At 40.5% G+C, this 19,354-nt stretch overlaps 2 protein-coding genes across 2 annotated transcripts; both read left to right on the forward strand.

Moving 5' to 3' along the window:
• The first annotated feature begins 3,736 nt into the window (after positions 1-3,736).
• Positions 3,737-10,938, forward strand: LOC135744449 (uncharacterized). Its single transcript, XM_073814260.1, has 10 exons — positions 3,737-3,794; positions 3,928-3,972; positions 4,650-4,780; positions 4,888-5,181; positions 5,272-5,367; positions 5,466-5,598; positions 9,987-10,123; positions 10,240-10,545; positions 10,635-10,730; positions 10,829-10,938. The coding sequence occupies exons 1-10, from the start codon at positions 3,737-3,739 to the stop codon at positions 10,928-10,930; spliced, it is 1,398 nt and encodes a 465-aa protein (XP_073670361.1). The 3' UTR covers positions 10,931-10,938.
• A 2,227-nt stretch (positions 10,939-13,165) lies between these two features.
• LOC141282017 (uncharacterized) lies at positions 13,166-18,713 on the forward strand. Its single transcript, XM_073814291.1, has 10 exons — positions 13,166-13,181; positions 13,492-13,622; positions 13,739-14,032; positions 14,123-14,218; positions 14,318-14,450; positions 16,976-17,106; positions 17,224-17,517; positions 17,607-17,702; positions 17,801-17,933; positions 18,463-18,713. Exons 1-10 carry the CDS (start codon positions 13,166-13,168, stop codon positions 18,711-18,713), a joined length of 1,575 nt encoding a protein of 524 aa, XP_073670392.1.
• Positions 18,714-19,354: the final 641 nt, after the last annotated feature.

Raw genomic sequence — 19,354 nt, forward strand, 5'->3', positions numbered from 1 at the left:
CTCCGTTGTTGGGCTGAAGCGCTAAGTAAGGAAAAAACACGAGGTCCATTCACCCACGGAATTGGTACTCTGTCATCGGGCCTAAGTGCTAAGGAAGGAAAAAACAAGAGATCCCTTCACCCAAGCCATTGATACTCTGTTGTTGGGATGAAGCGCTAAGGAAGGAAAGAACACGAGATCCCTTCAACAACGCCATTGATACTCTGTCATTGGGACAAAGTGCTAAGGAAGGAAAAACACAAGATTCCTTCACCTACGCCATTGGTACTCCGTTGTTGTGCTGAAGTGCTAAGGAAAAAGAACACAAGATCCCTTTACCCAGGGCATTGGTACTCTGTCATTGGGCGGAAGTGCTAAGGAAGGAAAAAACACGAGATCCCTTCTCCCACGCCATTGGTACTCTGTCATTGGGCTGAAGCGCTAAGGAAGTAAGGAACACGAGATCTCTTCACCCGTGCCATTGGTACTCCATTGTTGGGCTGAAGCGCTAAGGAAGGAAAGGACACGAGATCCATTCACCCAGACCATTGGTACTCTGTCATTGGGCTGAAGCGCTAAGGAAGTAAGGAACACCAGATCCCTTCACCCACGCCATTTGTACTCCATTGTTGGGCTGAAGCGCTAAGTAAGGAAAGAACACAAGATCCCTTCACCGCTAAGTAAGGAAAAAACATGAGGTCCCTTCACCCAAGCCATTGATACTCTGTTGTTGGGATGAAGCGCTAAGGAAGGAAAGAACACGAGGTCCCTTCAACAACGCCATTGATACTCTGTCATTGGGACAAAGTGCTAAGGAAGGAAAGAACACAAGATTCCTTCACCCACGCCATTGGTACTCCGTTGTTGGGCTGAAGCGCTAAGAAAGGAAAAAACATGAGGTCTCTTCACCCATGGCATTGGTACTCTGTCATCGGGCCTAAGTGCTAAGAAAGGAAAAAACAAGAGATCCCTTCACCCAAGCCATTGGTACTCTGTTGTTGGGATGAAGAGCTAAGGAAGGAAAGAACACGAGATCCCTTCACCCATGCCATTGGTACTCTGTCATTGGGCCAAAGTGCTAAGGAAGGAAAGAACACAAGATCCCTTCACCCACGCCTTTGGTACTCCGTTGTTGGGCTGAAGCATTAAGGAAGGAAAGAACACATGATCCCTTCAATCACGGCATTGGTACTCCGTTGTTGGGTTGAAGCGCTAAGGAAGGAAAGAACATGAAATCCCTTCACCCAAGCTATTGGTACTCTGTCATTGGGCTGAAGTGATAAGGAAGGAAAAAACATGAAATCCCTTTACCCATGCCATTGGTACTCCTTCGCTGAGCCAGAAGGCTAAGGAAGGAAAGAACATGAGATCCCTTCACCCAGGCCTTTGGTACTCTGTTGTTGAGCTGAAGCGCTAAGGAAGGAAAGAACACGAGATCCCTTCACCCAGGTCTTTGGTACTCTGTTGTTGGGTTGAAGTGCTAAGGAAGGAAAGAACACGAGATCCCTTCACCCAGGTCTTTGGTACTCTGTTGTTGGGTTGAAGTGCTAAGTAAGGAAAGAACACAAGATCCCTTCACCCAGGTCTTTGGTACTCTGTTGTTGGGTTGAAGTGCTAAGTAAGGAAAGAACACGAGATCCCTTCACCCAGGCCATTGGTACTCTGTCATTGGGCTGAAGCACTAAGGAAGGAAAGAACACGAGATCCCTTCACCCAAGCCAATGGTACTCCATTGTTGGGCTGAAGCGCTAAGTAAGGAAAGAACACAAGATCCCTTCACCCAGACCATTGGTACTCTGTCATTGGGCTGAAGCACTAAGGAAGGAAAAAACACGAGATCCCTTCACCCAGGCCATTGGTACTCTGTCATTGGGCTGAAGCACTAAGGAAGGAAAGAACACGAGATCCCTTCACCCAGGCCATTGGTACTCTGTCATTGGTCTGAAGCACTAAGGAAGGAAAGAACACGAGATCCCTTCACCCAAGCCATTGGTACTCCATTGTTGGCCTGAAGCGCTACTGTAAGTAAGGAAAGAACACGAGATCCCTTCACCCAGACCATTGGTACTCTGTCATTGGGCTGAAGCGCTAAGGAAGGAAAGAACACGAGATCCCTTCACCCAGACCATTGGTACTCTGTCATTGGGCTGAAGTGCTAAGGAAGGAAAGAACACAAGATCCCTTCACCCACGCCATTGGTAGACTGTTGTTGGGCTGGTGGGTGACTATTTACACAACCTATTTACGCTTTTCCCCTCCCACTTATCCTATGTGGTCTCCTCCACACTCCCTTCCCCTAACCAACCTCTTCAATACTAACAATGCCACTGACACTCTATGCTGGGGTAAGCTTATGCCCTCTGACATCTGCACCAGCCCGGGTGACCCCTTCCGTCCCCTTGGCTATTTGATTTTCTCAGTGAGCATCGATCCAAGTTCAGGGCTGTGGAGAGGAAGTGGCGCAGATCAAAAGATCCTGCAGACTTCTGTTTCTGTCTTTGTCGAAACCGCATACTTCCAAACTATATAGTAGGCAAAAGCCAGTAGGCAAATGAATACTATGTATACATAAAAAGGTAGGCAAGAATTACTGGGATTTTTGACTATTTCTCACGAGATTCAGAAGTACATATACTTAAATCGCCTACTTACCTATTCTATAGTAGTAGAAACACTATGTGAACAGAGTAGTATGTCTGAATCCTCAGTATTCATAAATGAATAGGATTTTTGCCCGCAACAATCACAAAAAAACTGCGTTTTTCTGGAAGGACTGATATATGTAGACATCTAAAATATTCCTGAGGACTGGAGTTGGGAACCACTGCCCTAGGGTGACCACATTTTAAGTGCATCCCTCCCCATATTTATAACACAAGTATCTCAGTAAAAGAAATGTTGCTGTCCATTAAACATTCAGAGGTTCTATAACTTACATGCAGATAGCTTATCGACGCAATCACAGTTATTCAAAAACAATCAAATGATGTATCTTATCTCACAGTCTGTTTTCTACTGCATGGATGTTGGAGATGTACTTAAAAGACATTTACTGCCTCTCTTAGGATACTGTAATTGTCCACTCAACTTACAAAATCACATTTGATCACAACTCAGAGTTCTGTCAAGACCACTATTGTCAAAGATTATAGAAATATTTAAGTTTGGCGGTATGGCGCTGTTCAGGCCAAAACTCACCGACTTTTTGTTTGCATTCCATTACATCTACAAAACAATTTTTATCTTTTTCTAACATTTATAATCTGTTTCATCTACAGTTTTTCGTAAGGAAGTGCGTTTTGTTTTTAATCACCGGGTTGTGAGACATTTAAAAGCCGAAAACTTCCTGATCAACAGTTTATCCCACAGCATTTGTAAGAGCATGTTGGATGAACCTATTTGAGGTAAGTCAAATAAATGGTCACTTGATTACAAGTAAGTTTATTTTCATATTTTAAGTTCATAGGTTTATTTTTAATATTAAAAAAAAACTTATTAATAAAAGCAATGTTACATTTTTTGCATTTATTTCTTAATAAAAATCAAATAAACTATTACACCAAGTATTATACTTTATAACTTAGGTATAACATTACAGATATGAAAGTTTCAAAATCAGAGCTACACATTAAAAAAATGGCTTTCGATTAGAAGATACCTATTTACATTAATTGTGATAAGATAATTGATAATAAGAGATATAATAAAGCTCTTTTTGATTACAGAAAATTCTGTTTTCATCTTTGACATTGCAATCATGGGACTCATTGGAGTTTCACGAAATCTTCTGGTGTTCATATCAGTTCTGTCTCTAAGTAAGGTCCTCATTGTCATAGGTTTTAAAAAAGTATTAATGTGACTATTCAAATTAAAATATCTGTTTTTCTTTAATAGTCAGGGCACAATCACAGAGTCTTTAATGGTGTTTGCATGTGTTTATTCTTTCAGCAAACTCGACAGCAGTGGCAGCAAATACTACAACTAACACAACTGGTATGTTATATAATTTCCTGAATCAGACCGAAACCTGTATTTTGGTACTGATGTATGAATAGGTTGTGTGTTTACTAGAGAAACAATTCTGGTAAATTTATGTTACTTCACCTAAATTACTGTAAACAACAATGACAATGAAAAAAAGGAAATAATAATGGCTCATCATGCGAATTCAAAAGTTTGTGAATAGATTGCACGTTCATTAATTGTGTTTGTATGTGTTTATTCAGTAACGATTTATATTGCAACCCACAATGTACCACGGTATTAAACAGAATTTACAGCGTATCTATTTGTAACCTCTACAGTACATACCTGTACTTGTAGGTATAACCCCTGGTTAAGTACGAACAGTGTAAAATGTGAAACAGATTTCTGTTAACCCGGTATTTAGAATAACCTGTGGTTAACTATTTACAGTTTGAAAAGCGTGTGACAACTTGCCCTAAAGTCATTGCGACAGCTTGACCCAAACTTGAATGGCATAAAATGTAAAGTGCTTTTTTACTCTTAAGCCAAAAAATAAGAAAATTGTGCTAACGTCAGATTAGAGCGATCTTGAACACAAAGTTGACTATAGAAGAAATCGTCACACAAAGTGGCTATTTGAGTGAATGGTAAAAATATTTGTCAAAGTTTGTGTATATTTGTATTTCATTTCTCTGCAACATCAGGGATTTTCTATCCATTTGGTTCGGCGGTTGGAGACATTCAAACTCTTGTTAATTATGGTGGTGAAGACTCTGCTTCAGTTAACCTAACCAGTCCATTTATATATTTTGGCCGCACATACAACCTGATATATGTGAGATTTGAATTTCATTATTAACAGTCTGAATCTAAATGAACAAAATCAACACTACATACTTTACTTTTTGTCTGATGGGTTTTGATTCATTTCTCTTAATTCAGGTTAACTATAATGGACTCCTTTCATTCAACCAACCGATAATAGAAGATCCTTACACTTTTCCATCTAATGGAAGTCAAGATGTAATTGCTCCTCTCTGGGCTGACTTTGATGACTATGGAATTATTGCGTTCTACTATCAGCAGTACACATCTGGAAATGTCCTCACACGAGCCACAGATGATATCAGACGCTATTACCCTGGTCTGAGCTTCAACGCTTCTTGGGTCTTTGTAGCAACTTGGGACTATGTTCAAACTTCAGATTTAAACACATTTTTACAGCATTTAGCCCCAGTAAGTTTTTGTTTTTCCAAGCTTTGACTCAATACGCTGTTGAGTAAATCTTGATGTTGCGGTGACAATCAATATTTTAAATCTTTTCAGTCAATCTCATTTCAAGCGGTTTTAATTTCGGATGGTGTCTCCTCCTTTATTCTGATGAACTATGGTAACATGAGTGTGATCAATTATCCAGTGGAGGTAAAATAAACTTTCACAAGTTTACAACACCCAAATATTCACGTTTTATAATCCAAGTCAGCTGGGTATAAATACATGTTTTTTTATGATTTAAATAGGCTGGATATGACACAATAGGCTCCACACATTACTTTGTCATTCCTGGGTCAAACAACGGCAACCTCATCCCAAACCTCAAGTCCTCAAGTAATGTAAACACTCCAGGCCGTTGGGTTTTCTCTACAAATCAAGGTACAGTATGTGTTTCATATATATGATTCATGATGAATTGAAAATAGTTACACAATCACACATGTTACAACTGAGTAATATTTTATATTTACTTTATGCAAGTGTTTCAAAGTTAAATATTCAGTTCTTTTCTCAATGGCCAGGCAAATAAAGATTCTTGAATTAGAACTTGTGTTTTTCATATCCTACATTTACATGTATTGATGGCTCAATCGTATTGAAAAGCATTCATGTAAACACCTTAATCAATAAGATTGAGGTTACTTGGATGCGAATTTTGATCGTATTGCAAGGGGTGGTGTAGTCCGATCTGTGATCTGATCATTAGGAGCAGTGGCGTGCACAGACCTCCTCAGGGGCAGGGGCTGATGGACTTAAAAGGGCATAATTTTTTTTACGTCAAATAACAATAAAATGTATTCATTACTTTGGTGTTTTTATTCTTTCTTTCCTTGGCATTATTTAAATAATGTTGTAACAAATGAATAACACATCAAACTAAAATAGGCAAGTTAGGAAAATATTATTTACTTTCGCAAACAAAACAGCGAGAATGACGTTTTGAGGACTTATATGTGTATATGTATAAGTGTTAGCTATCATTAAATCAGCAAGTTAACCGATCTATCACAGTGTTTTAATTGCTTATTTCTTTGATTAAATGTCTCACTTACAAAAAAGAAACAATAAGCTTAACCATTTGAAATTATTCCTAAAACCTATTTTTCATAGCTAAAACACACCACTTTGTTAGTTTAGCACACCATCAAAACACGACAAATAGTGGGATTAATATTTTTGCTCCAAACAAACTTTATAGCAGATCAAGTGTTTTGAGCTGATGTGGCTTCAGATCGCAAAATTCTTTTTGGTATTCTGCAGTGCTAAAGTGTTGCCAGGGGCGTTGCTAGACATAAAGCTCTACTGGGGCACAGTGCAACACTTCTATACAATGTCATTTGCTTAACCCACTATTCTAGTGCAACAGTAACTGCGGAAGATACATATATACAAGTATAATCTTCATCATACCTAACATTATTAACATGTTTGAAAGCATAAATGGCATATCATGTTTGGAAATAATGACAGCAGAGAAACATTTTCTACATTATACAATGATAGCAATGATTAATAACTTATTTTTACAAGAATATTTTAAGAAACCAGTCATTTTATGACTGCTATACTAAATAATCTCAGTCACAGTTACTGCTAACAGTTTATAGTGTCCTAGAGTTAAATATTAGTAAACTAAATATTAATTTCATATCTCAAAATACAGAACAGTATATCACATACATCTGTTGATTTTCTCAGCAACGAAGCAATTCTATAGACTTGATAAGAGGTTTTCCTGAGATTTTTCCTCTAATGTTTGAGACCTGACAGGGTGAGGATGTAGTTTGTCTAACCTCCCTTAAACTCATCATCTATCCTTTCTGCTTCCCTTTCCCTGCTTTGCACAAAACATTTCTTATGTCAATCTACAGAAGCCAATAATGATCGAGTCAAAATAAGATTAGCATTATTATTTAGAAACTTACTTTAGTTTCGTTATGCTTTCATAAGCACTCGCGTGGCGTCACCTTTTGAATGCGGTTGTGCGCGGTGAACGCAAACGCGCGCATCCATGGATACATGCGTGCACGCGTCAATGCGACTGCTTCGTCGCAGCCTAAATTGGGTAACTACTTTGCATAAAGATCCGTTTTTGCCGCGATTGCATGTTATTGGCAGCAGGGTAGATAAATGCCCTTAAAAGTGTAAATTCTGAATCGGACCCATAGACAGTAAAAAAAATGGACACAGCGACCCCATTGAATTCAACAGAGACAAGTGAAGTCAATTAGAAGCACCCACTTCCTGGGTGTCGAGCGTACTGCGCAGACTCAAACTGAGCTTGATGACGTAGATATCACGTGAGCATCCTGTCTTACAATTGTAAGTCTTCTAATAGCCGTGCCAAGAGAAATTTAAATCACCCGCCGAATCTCTCAGAGACGGCGAGCGTGAACAGGAACACATTTGGGTAAGTATTCTGATTAATAATCTCCCTTGATTTTATGCCTCCATGTCCACCCGATTGCCTCATAGACAGTAAAAGATTGCCTCCGAGCTTCTCCTCCTGTCCATACGGTAATTTCTCTACTGTGCGACAGAGAGTCGCAGGTTATGACGCAATCGTTAGCATATTTTTACAAAAACTGCTTCTACTGGGACATAACGTAAGATACAAGGTAATGGAGCCTTTTTTACATTTTCATGTTTCTTTAGAAATAATTAAAGGACAATTTGAGTCTTTAAACACATCAGATGTAAAGTTATTCACTGTCAAAGTGAAGCAAAAATGAATGGGAGTCAATGGGATGCTAACAGCAGGTGGGTGTTCGCTAAGCAATGGCGGCACCCAGGGAAGCTTCAATAAAATATGAAACCCTGCCCCCCAATCGGACTGCAGCGTTCTTCGTGTGTCAATTCTAAAGTGTCTCTGCGCGATGGTGCACGAGGGCGCCCTCAGGCGTCACGTAAGAATGAACAGACTCGTGTTAAGGTCAGTTCAACAGTGGCTCATATCACCGCGTTTGGAATAAAAATTGAATAAATATCACTCTTTTCTTTAGAAATTAGAAGTAAACATATAAAATCAATCAATATGTTTCCAAACATGCATGCCTTTGAACCAGAAGCCCCGAAAAATGTTGTTTTGTGAAGTGCTTTCATGACAACCGCGGGTCATATTTCATTTTACAGGTATGTAGTCCGATTTTCATTTTCATAACTTGTGACACAAATTAAGACATTACTGTCTCTAATTTTTTTTAAATAATATAAAGGTCAAATACAAACGCTTGAGCCTTAGACCTTTCTAATGATGTATTGTTTGTTGTGTTAAGTACAATCTTTTACATTAAATAGGTAAACAACAAGAATCAGGCTGCGCTCGCGATGATATTTGATCAGTAAGAGCTTTTAACTACATGTTAACATGAACCTAATAACTGCACTTATACAGCATTCATGTAAAGCATTACCATGAAATCAATGATAAGTTCCATTCTTACAATTTACAGATGGACATGGTCTTAGATTTCATTGCACTAGATGAATTTCTCCAAACTAATAACACGAGGATGTAACGTAACATTGGCCTTCGATGAAAACATTACAGAAAGTATGAGAACATTTTCAGAAAGCAGCTGAAATCTAGTTTTACGAATTAGTTAAGCATAACTCACATGCTGTCGCAAACCTTACACTAGCAGCATGTAGGATAAATGTCTATTTTCCCTATTAGCTTACCTGCTGCCCTGCTGCTCGTGACGCTCGTGTAGCTATTTTTGAAGACTCGCGGCTACTGCTAGTGCGTGCTGCAAAGGAAACTCCGCCTACCGCCCCATCTCCGCCAAAGGATAAAACATTATATTATTTTTGTATTATTAATGTTAGTGGCAGTTGTATATAGACGCGTATTGTTATTCATAATAATATTTATAATAATAATCATTATTATTTACTATTAGTGGAGAGGGGCACATTACATTTTGACCCCCTGCGGCCCCTCCCCTGTGCACGCCACTGATTAGGAGAAAAGTATGCATGTAAACGTGTGAATCGTAGTATTTTCTCAATCATATGCGCAGAACATTTGTGCTCAAGTTCACGCCTTTTATTTACATATCACATAATTCTTGTCACAGAAGCAAGGCAATGACAGCATTATTAAGGTAATGGGGTCACACGCTGTACATTCTGCAGCGTTCATGTTTACTTTCATAACATTATGCTACATAAAGCAATTAAATAGCGTTGTGCCTTTTAAAAATTGTGTTTTCATTGCCTGTATCTGAAAACCTCTTAAGAACAACTTTCTCCAACTTAGCTTTGACATTTATCAAGAGAAAAAGCGTGAACTCAATAAGAAATGCTGTGCGCTGGGTGGCGTTTTCAAGTCATCTACTTTTATTCGAGTCCAGATTTAAGCTACTGTTCAAACTGTCTCTATGGGTTTTTTTTTTTATTTTGTTCATTAGTTATTGGTATTTGGGTTGTGAATAGTCATTGGGATGCTTTTGAGCTGTTTTTGAATGTCCAATGGGAAGGTTTTTATACGCGAAGCTGGCAACCCTGGCTTTGCGCTTGCACAATCGTTGGTTTCGAATTATATAGAATGTACCTGTAAACAAACATTTTAGTGTATTTTATAACAGTTTAGAATGCATGTAAACTGTATTGTCGTAACCTTCAATCAAATTAAATTCAGTCGTATTGACAAAATTTTGTGCATGTGAACATAGCCAGTGTAAAGTGGACAATATCATAAATGAGAGTGAAATGTAAAAACATTTGTCAAAGTTTGTTTATATTTGTTTTTCTTTTCTCTGCAGCATCAGCGATTTTCTATCCATTTGGCTCGGCGGTTGGAGACGTTCGAACTCTTGTTAATTATGGTGGTGAAGACTTCGCTGCAGTTAACCTAGCCAGACCATTTGTGTTTTTTGGCCACACATACAACCTGATATATGTGAGATTTTAATTTTATTCTGTACAGTCTAAATGAAAATGAACAAAATCAACACTAGAGTTAGTTCATACTTTACTGTTTGTCTGATGGGTTTTGATTCATTTCTCTTAATTTAGGTCAACTATAATGGACTCCTTTCATTCAACCAACCTCTTCAAGAAGATCCTTACACTTTTCCATCTTTTGGAAGTCCTTATGGAAGTCAAGATGTAATTGCTCCTCTCTGGGCTGACTTTGATGAATATGGAATTATTGCGTTTTACTATCAGCAGTACACATCTGGAAATGTCCTCACACGAGCCACAGAAGATATCAGACGCTATTACCCTGGTCTGAGCTTCAACGCTACTTGGGTCTTTGTAGCAACTTGGGACTATGTTGAAACTACAGATTTAAACACATTTTTACAGCATTCAGCCCCAGTAAGTTTTTGTTTTTCCAAGCTTTGACTCAAAACGCTGTTGAGTAAATCTTGATGTTGTTGTGACAATCAATGTTTAAATCTTTTCAGTCAATCTCGTTTCAAGCGGTTTTAATTTCGGATGGTGTCTCCTCCTTTACTCTGATGAACTATGGCAACATGAGTGTGATCAATTATCCAGTGGAGGTAAAAAAAACTTTCACAAGTTTTACAACACTCAAATATTTATATTTTATAATCCAAGTCAGCTGGGTATTCATACATAGTTTTTATGATTTAAATAGGCTGGATATGACACAATAGGCTCCACACATTACTTTGTCATTCCTGGGTCAAACAATGGCAACCTCATCCCAAACCTCAAGTACTGTATTCAAGTAATGTAAACACTCCAGGCCGTTGGGCTTTCTCTACTGTACAAATCAAGGTACAGTAGGCTATGTGTTTCTTCATGTTGCATTGAAATAGTTACACAATCACATTATATGTACTTTACCCAAGTGATTTAGAGTTAAATATTCAGTTTTTTTCTCAATGGCCAGGCAAATAAAGATTCTTGAAATGGAACTTGTGTTTTTCAGAACACACAGTTCCAATGTTTACATGCAACCAAATAATTTGTTTGTAATCATATTGATGGCTAAATCGTATTGAAAATCCTTCATGTAAACACCTTAATCAATACGATTCATGTCGAGGTTGATATTTACCTCATACATTCTGCAGCGTTCATGTGTACTTTTATAACATTATGCTACATAAAGCAATAAAATAGCGTTATGCCTTTTGAAAATTGTGTTTTCATTGCCTGTATCTGAAACTTCTTAAGCTGTGCAAATACTGTACATTTACTGATGCTACTGGACACATCTTCAGTAATGTTCCTGGAATCATTGGGTGTTTCTGTCTTTCATACACCCTCATCCAGGTGACCCGGTTGTGGCTGATCAGACCCCAGCTTGTGTCCAGTTGACAAATCTAGCTACACTGGCCCAATGGATCTCCGCCTCTTGAACCATAGCCATCTCTAGGCTTTCTCTGCCATTTCAGTGGTGTTGCGGATGGCTCTTCTTCTTCTCACTCCATCAACGGCCAACAGACTGAAGGCTCTGTACAGGGATCGGGCTACAAAGTCCCTGCATCCTACCTCTATTGGGAGACACTGTGGTCTCCATCTGGCTTGTTGACACTCACTGACCAGTCCCTCATACCTGGTGAGTTTCCTCTCAAAGGCCTTTTCCAGTCAGTCTTTTCAAGGGACTGTAAGCTCCAGCAGAACTACTTGTTTGGTGGAATCAGACAAAAGAACAACATTTGGGCTTAAGGTGGAAGTCACAACGTGGCTGGGGAACTAGAGTTGCCGCTCCAAGTCCACCAACAGCTGCCAATCCCACGCGTTGGCCAGGTTGCCTGCAAATGTTTTTGCAGCTGGTCTTGGCTGCTCTCCCACTCTGACAAAGGCAATGGTTTGCCTGGAGGGGAGGGAGCACTTGGCCCACTCGACTACTGTGGCAATGGCTTCAGAAATGGCAATGCCTCCACCGGTACCTTCCCTCTCCCAGTGCCTTTGAGCAGCACTTCAGAATGTGCTCTAGGGTTCCACACTTGGAGCACAGTGGGCATGCTGGTGACTCCACCCTACCCCATATGTGAGGGTTTGATGGGCTGGGAAGCACATCGTATACCGCCTGGGTGAGAAACTTGATATGCTGTGGCTCTGCCTTCCACAGTTCCGCCTATGTCACCTTCCTCTCGATCGTGTTCTCCCATCGTATCCATGGACCCTGTTGCCTCATTCCTCTTGCCCTGCAGGTTCTCTCATCCTCGACCACTGCTCTCACCTCCTCCTGGACTAGGCAGCGCTTTTCCTTCCCGTTGATGGTGCCTATGTGGGGATTTGAAAAGGAACCCATTCCAGCCCTACCTCTTGTTACAACCCCCACCAGCCTTTTGTGGTGTAATCTTGCCTCTGGTTGTCCAACAGCTTCCTCAGCCTTCCACTTCTGACCAGTCCTCACTTTAATCCCAGCCGTTGCCACCTTTGAATCACTTGGGTCTCTGAAAAGCAACACTTCCCTAGCTCTTGTTACCTTAAACTACTCTTCCAAGGACTTGAGCAGCAGTTGCGGTGCCCATAGAGTGTTATACTACTTAAGACTTTTTGGAAGCCCCAGCCATCTTCTGAGGTGGCTGCTGACTTTCCTCTCTTTCCTCTGTTACACCAGTGACACTTAACCGGAATTTGTCGTCCACCTTTCCTCTTCTCAAACCATCGATCTTGACTTGGGTCGTTTAAAATGCATCTGTGCCCACTCCATTAGCTTCTCAAGACCCTTAAGAATCCACTGGCAGCCTGGGACTGTGGTGACAGTGAGGTCGTTCATAAATGCTCTGATTGGTGGCTGGCATTGAGCTGACTTCATTTTGGGCCTTTTACTCTCTGATTCAGCAGACTGTGTGAGCATATTCATAGCCAGGGAAAACAGAATTACGGAGATGGTACAGCCCGTAATAATTCCGATCTCAAACTTATGCCAGCCTGATGTCACTGCTCCTGCAGAGGTTCTCATCCTGAAATTGTTGTAATAGTCAGCGATGAGGTCTGTGATTCTGCTGGGGACATGATGTTTTGTCAGAGTGAGCTGCACCAGCTTGTGTGGTATTGAACCACATGCATTTGCCAGATCAAGCCACAGCACTGACAGATTGGTTCGGATTAGATAGAATGTACCTGTAAATAAACATTTTAGTGTATTTTATAAAAGTTTAGAGTGCCCGAAACTGTATTGTCATAACCATTTATCAGATTAAATTCAGTCGGATTAACACAATTTTGTGCATGTAAACATAGCCAGTTTAAAGTAAGAAAAATCATAAATGAGAGTGAAATGAAAATATATTTTTCAAAGTTTGTGTATATTTGTGTTTCTTTTTTCTGCCACATCAGGGATTTTCTATCCATTTGGCTCGGCGGTTGGAGATGTTCAAACTCTTGTTAATTATGGTGGTGAAGACTCCGCTTCAGTTAACCTAGCCAGACCATTTGTGTTTTTTGGCCGCACATACAATCTTATATATGTGAGATTTTAATTTTATTATGTACAGTCTAAATGAAAATAAACAAAATCAACATTTAAGTTAGTTCATACTTTACTGTTTGTCTGATGGGTTTTGATTCATTTCTCTTAATTTAGGTAAACTATAATGGACTCCTTTCATTCAACCAACCGATAATAGAAGATCCTTACACTTTTCCATATAATGGAAGTCAAGACGTAATTGCTCCTCTCTGGGCTGACTTTGATGACTATGGAATTATTGCGTTCTACTATCAGCAGTACACATCTGGAAATGTCCTCACACGAGCCACAGAAGATATTAGACGCTATTACCCTGGTCTGAGCTTCAACGCCACTTGGGTCTTTGTAGCAACTTGGGACTATGTTGAAACTACAGATTTAAACACATTTTTACAGCATTCAGCCCCAGTAAGTTTTTGTTTTTCTAAGCTTTGACACGAAATGCTGTTGAGTAAATCTTGATGTTGCTGTGATAATCAATGTTTTAAATCTTTTCAGTCAGTCTCGTTTCAAGCAGTTTTAATTTCGGATGGTGTCTCCTCCTTTACTCTGATGAACTATGGCAACATGAGTGTGATCAATTATCCAGTGGAGGTAAAAAAAACTTTCACAAGTTTTACAACACTCAAATATTTATATTTTATAATCCAAGTCAGCTGGGTATTCATACATAGTTTTTTATGATTTAAATAGGCTGGATATGACACAATAGGCTCCACACATTACTTTGTCATTCCTGGGTCAAACAATGGCAACCTCATCCCAAACCTCAAGTATTCAAGTAATGTAAACACTCCAGGCCGTTGGGCTTTCTCTACAAATCAAGGTACAGTATGTGTTTCATATTTCTGATTCATGTTGCATTGAAATAGTTAGACAATCACATTATATGTACTTTACCCAAGTGGTTTAGAGTTAAATATTCAGTTTTTTTTCTCAATGGCCAGGCAAATAAAGATTCTTGAAATGGAAGTTGTGTTTTTCAGAACACACAGTTGCAATGTTTACATGCAACCAAATAATCTGTTTGTAATCATGCTGATGGCTAAATCGTATTGAAAATCCTTCATGTAAACACCTTAATCAATACGATTCAGGTCGAAGTTGATATTTACCTCATACATTCTGCAGCGTTCATGTGTACTTTTATAACATTATGCTACATAAAGCAATAAAATAGCGTTATGCCTTTTGAAAATTGTGTTTTAATTGCCTGTATCTGAAACTTCTTAAGCTGTGCAAATACTGTTCATTTACTGATGCTACTGGACACATCTTTAGTAATGTTCCTGGAATCATTGGGTGTTTCAGTCTTTCATACACCATCATACAGGTGACCCAGTTGTGGCTGATCAGACCCCAGCTTGTGTCCAGTTGACAAATCTAGCTACACTGGCCCAATGGATCTCCGCCTCTTGAACCATAGCCATCTCAAGGCTTTCTCTGCCGTTTCGGTGGTGTTGCGGATGGCTCTTCTTCTCCTCACTCCATCAACGGCCAACAGACTGAAAGCTCTGTACAGGGATCGGGCTACAAAGCCACTGCATCCTACAGGACCTCTATTGGGAGACACTGTGGTCTCCATCTGGCTTGTTGACACTCACTGACCAGTCCCTCATACTTGGTGAGTTTCCTCTCAAAGGCCTCTTCCAGTCAGTCTTTTCAAGGGACTGTAAGCTCCAGCAGAACTACTTTTTTGGTGGAATCAGACAAAAGAACAACATTTGGTCTTAAGGTGGAAGTCACAACGTGGCTGGGGAACTAGTTGCTGCTCCAAGTCCACCAACAGCTGCCAATCCCACGTGTTGGCCAGGTTGCCTGCAAATGTTTTTGCAGCTGGTCTTGGCTGCTCTCCCACTCTGACAAAGGCAATGGTTTGCCTGGAGGGGAGGGAGCACTTGGCCCACTCGACTCCTGTGGCAATGGCTTCAGCAATGGCCATGACTCCGCCGGTACCTTCCCACTCCCAGTGCTTTTGAGCAGCACTTCAGAATGTGCTCTAGGGTTCCACACTTGGAGCACAGTGGGCATGCTGGTGACTCCACCCTACCCCATATGTGAGGGTTTGATGGGCTGGGAAGCACATCGTATACCGCCTGGATGAGAAACTTGATCTGCTGTGGCTCTGCCTTCCACAGTTCCGCCTATGTCACTTTCCTCTCGATCGTGTTCTCCCATCGTATCCATGCACCCTGTTGCCTCATTCCTCTTGCCCTGCAGGTTCTCTCATCCTCGACTGCTCTTACCTCCTCCTGGACTAGGCAGTGCTTTTCCTTCCCGTTGATGGTGCCTATGTGGGGATTTGAAAAGGAACCTATTCCAGCCCTACCTCTTGTTACAACCCCGACCAGCCTTTTGTGATGTAATCTTGCCTCTGCTTGTCCAACAGCTTCCTCAGCCTTCCACTTCTGACCAGTCCTTACTTTAATCCCAGCCGTTGCCACCTTTGAATCACTTGAGTCTCTGAAAAGCAACACTTCCCTAGCTCTTGTTACCTTAAACTCTTCTTCCAAGGACTTGAGCAGCAGTTGCGGTGCCCATAGAGTGTTATACTACTTAGACTTTTTGGAAGCCCCAGCCATCTTCTGAGGTGGCTGCTGACTTTCCTCTCTTTCCTCTGTTACACCAGTGACACTTAACCGGAATTTGTCGTCCACCTTTCCTCTTCTCAAACCATCGATCTTGACTTGGGTGATTTAAAATGCATCTATGCCCACTCCATTAGCTTCTCAAGACCCTTAAGAATCCACTGGCAGCCTGGGACTGTGGTGACAGTGAGGTCGTCCATAAATGCTCTGATCGGTGGCTGGCATTGAGCTGACTTCCTTTTGGGCCTTCTACACGCTGATTCAGCAGACTTTGTGAGCATATTCATAGCCAGGGAAAACAGAATTACGGAGATGGAACAGCCCGTAATAATTCTGATCTCAAACTTATGCCAGCCTGATGTCACTGCTCCTGCAGAGGTTCTCATCCTGAAATTGTTGTAATAGTCAGCGATAAGGTCTGTGATCCTGCTGGGGACATGATGTTTTGTCAGAGTGAGATGCACCAGCTTGTGTGGTATTGAACCATATGCATTTGCCAGATCAAGCCACAGCACTGACAGATTGGTTCTGATTAGATAGAATGTACCTGTAAATAAAAATTTTAGTGTATTTTATAAAAGTTTAGAGTGCCCAAAACTGTATTGTCGTAACCATTTTATCAGATTAAATTCAGTTGGATTAACACAATTTGTGCATGTAAACATAGCCAGTTTAAAGTAAAAAAAATCATAAATGAGAGTGGAATGAAAATATATTTGTCAAAGTTTGTGTATATTTGTGTTTCTTTTTTCTGCCACATCAGGGATTTTCTATCCATTTGGCTCGGCGGTTGGAGACATTCGAACTCTTGTTAATTATGGTGGTGAAGACTCCGCTTCAGTTAACCTAGCCAGACCATTTGTATATTTTGGGCGCACATACAACCTGATATATGTGAGATTTCAATTTCAATTCTGTACAGTCTAAATGAAAATGAACAAAATCAACACTAAAGTTAGTTCATACTTTACTGTTTGTCTGATGGGTTTTGATTCATTTCTCTTAATTTAGGTCAACTATAATGGACTCCTTTCATTCAACCAACCGATAATAGAAGATCCTTACACTTTTCCATATAATGGAAGTCAAGATGTAATTGCTCCTCTCTGGGCTGACTTTGATGACTATGGAATTATTGCGTTTTACTATCAGCAGTACACATCTGGAAATGTCCTCACACGAGCTACAGAAGATATCAAACACTATTACCCTGGTGTGAGCTTCAACGCCACTTGGGTCTTTGTAGTAACTTGGGACTATGTTCAAACTACAGATTTAAACACATTTTTACAGCATTCAGCCCCAGTAAGTTTTTGTTTTTCTAAGCTTTGACACGAAACGCTGTTGAGTAAATCTTGATGTTGTTGTTATAATCAATGTTTAAATCTTTTCAGTCAGTCTCGTTTCAAGCAGTTTTAATTTCGGATGGTGTCTCCTCCTTTACTCTGATGAACTATGGCAACATGAGTGTGATCAATTATCCAGTGGAGGTAAAAAAACTTTCGAAAGTTTTACAACACCCAAATATTTATATTTTATAATCCAAGTCAGCTGGGTATTCATACATAGTTTTTTATGATTTAAATAGGCTGGATATGACACAATAGGCTCCACACATTACTTTGTCATTCCTGGGTCAAACAATGGCAACCTCATCCCAAACCTCAAGTATTCAAGTAATGTAAACACTCCAGGCCGTTGGGCTTTCTCTACATATCAAGGTACAGTATGTGTTTCATATTTCTGATTCATGTTGCATTGAAATAGTTAGACAATCACATTATATGTACTTTACCCAAGTGGTTTAGAGTTAAATATTCAGTTTTTTTCTCAATGGCCAGGCAAATAAAGATTCTTGAAATGGAAGTTGTGTTTTTCAGAACACACAGTTGCAATGTTTACATGCAACCAAATAATCTGTTTGTAATCATGCTGATGGCTAAATCGTATTGAAAATCCTTCATGTAAACACCTTAATCAGTACGATTCATGTCGAGGTTGATATTTACCTCATACATTCTGCAGCGTTCATGTGTACTTTTATAACATTATGCTACATAAAGCAATAAAATAGCGTTATGCCTTTTGAAAATTGTGTTTTAATTGCCTGTATCTGAAACTTCTTAAGCTGTGCAAATACTGTTCATTTACTGATGCTACTGGACACATCTTTAGTAATGTTCCTGGAATCATTGGGTGTTTCAGTCTTTCATACACCATCATACAGGTGACCCAGTTGTGGCTGATCAGACCCCAGCTTGTGTCCAGTTGACAAATCTAGCTACACTGGCCCAATGGATCTCCGCCTCTTGAACCATAGCCATCTCAAGGCTTTCTCTGCCGTTTCGGTGGTGTTGCGGATGGCTCTTCTTCTCCTCACTCCATCAACGGCCAACAGACTGAAAGCTCTGTACAGGGATCGGGCTACAAAGCCACTGCATCCTACAGGACCTCTATTGGGAGACACTGTGGTCTCCATCTGGCTTGTTGACACTCACTGACCAGTCCCTCATACTTGGTGAGTTTCCTCTCAAAGGCCTCTTCCAGTCAGTCTTTTCAAGGGACTGTAAGCTCCAGCAGAACTACTTTTTTGGTGGAATCAGACAAAAGAACAACATTTGGTCTTAAGGTGGAAGTCACAACGTGGCTGGGGAACTAGTTGCTGCTCCAAGTCCACCAACAGCTGCCAATCCCACGTGTTGGCCAGGTTGCCTGCAAATGTTTTTGCAGCTGGTCTTGGCTGCTCTCCCACTCTGACAAAGGCAATGGTTTGCCTGGAGGGGAGGGAGCACTTGGCCCACTCGACTCCTGTGGCAATGGCTTCAGCAATGGCCATGACTCCGCCGGTACCTTCCCACTCCCAGTGCTTTTGAGCAGCACTTCAGAATGTGCTCTAGGGTTCCACACTTGGAGCACAGTGGGCATGCTGGTGACTCCACCCTACCCCATATGTGAGGGTTTGATGGGCTGGGAAGCACATCGTATACCGCCTGGATGAGAAACTTGATCTGCTGTGGCTCTGCCTTCCACAGTTCCGCCTATGTCACTTTCCTCTCGATCGTGTTCTCCCATCGTATCCATGCACCCTGTTGCCTCATTCCTCTTGCCCTGCAGGTTCTCTCATCCTCGACTGCTCTTACCT

The sequence above is a fragment of the Paramisgurnus dabryanus genome, chromosome 1 (genome assembly GCF_030506205.2).
Source record: "Paramisgurnus dabryanus chromosome 1, PD_genome_1.1, whole genome shotgun sequence".
Taxonomy (NCBI): domain Eukaryota; kingdom Metazoa; phylum Chordata; class Actinopteri; order Cypriniformes; family Cobitidae; genus Paramisgurnus; species Paramisgurnus dabryanus.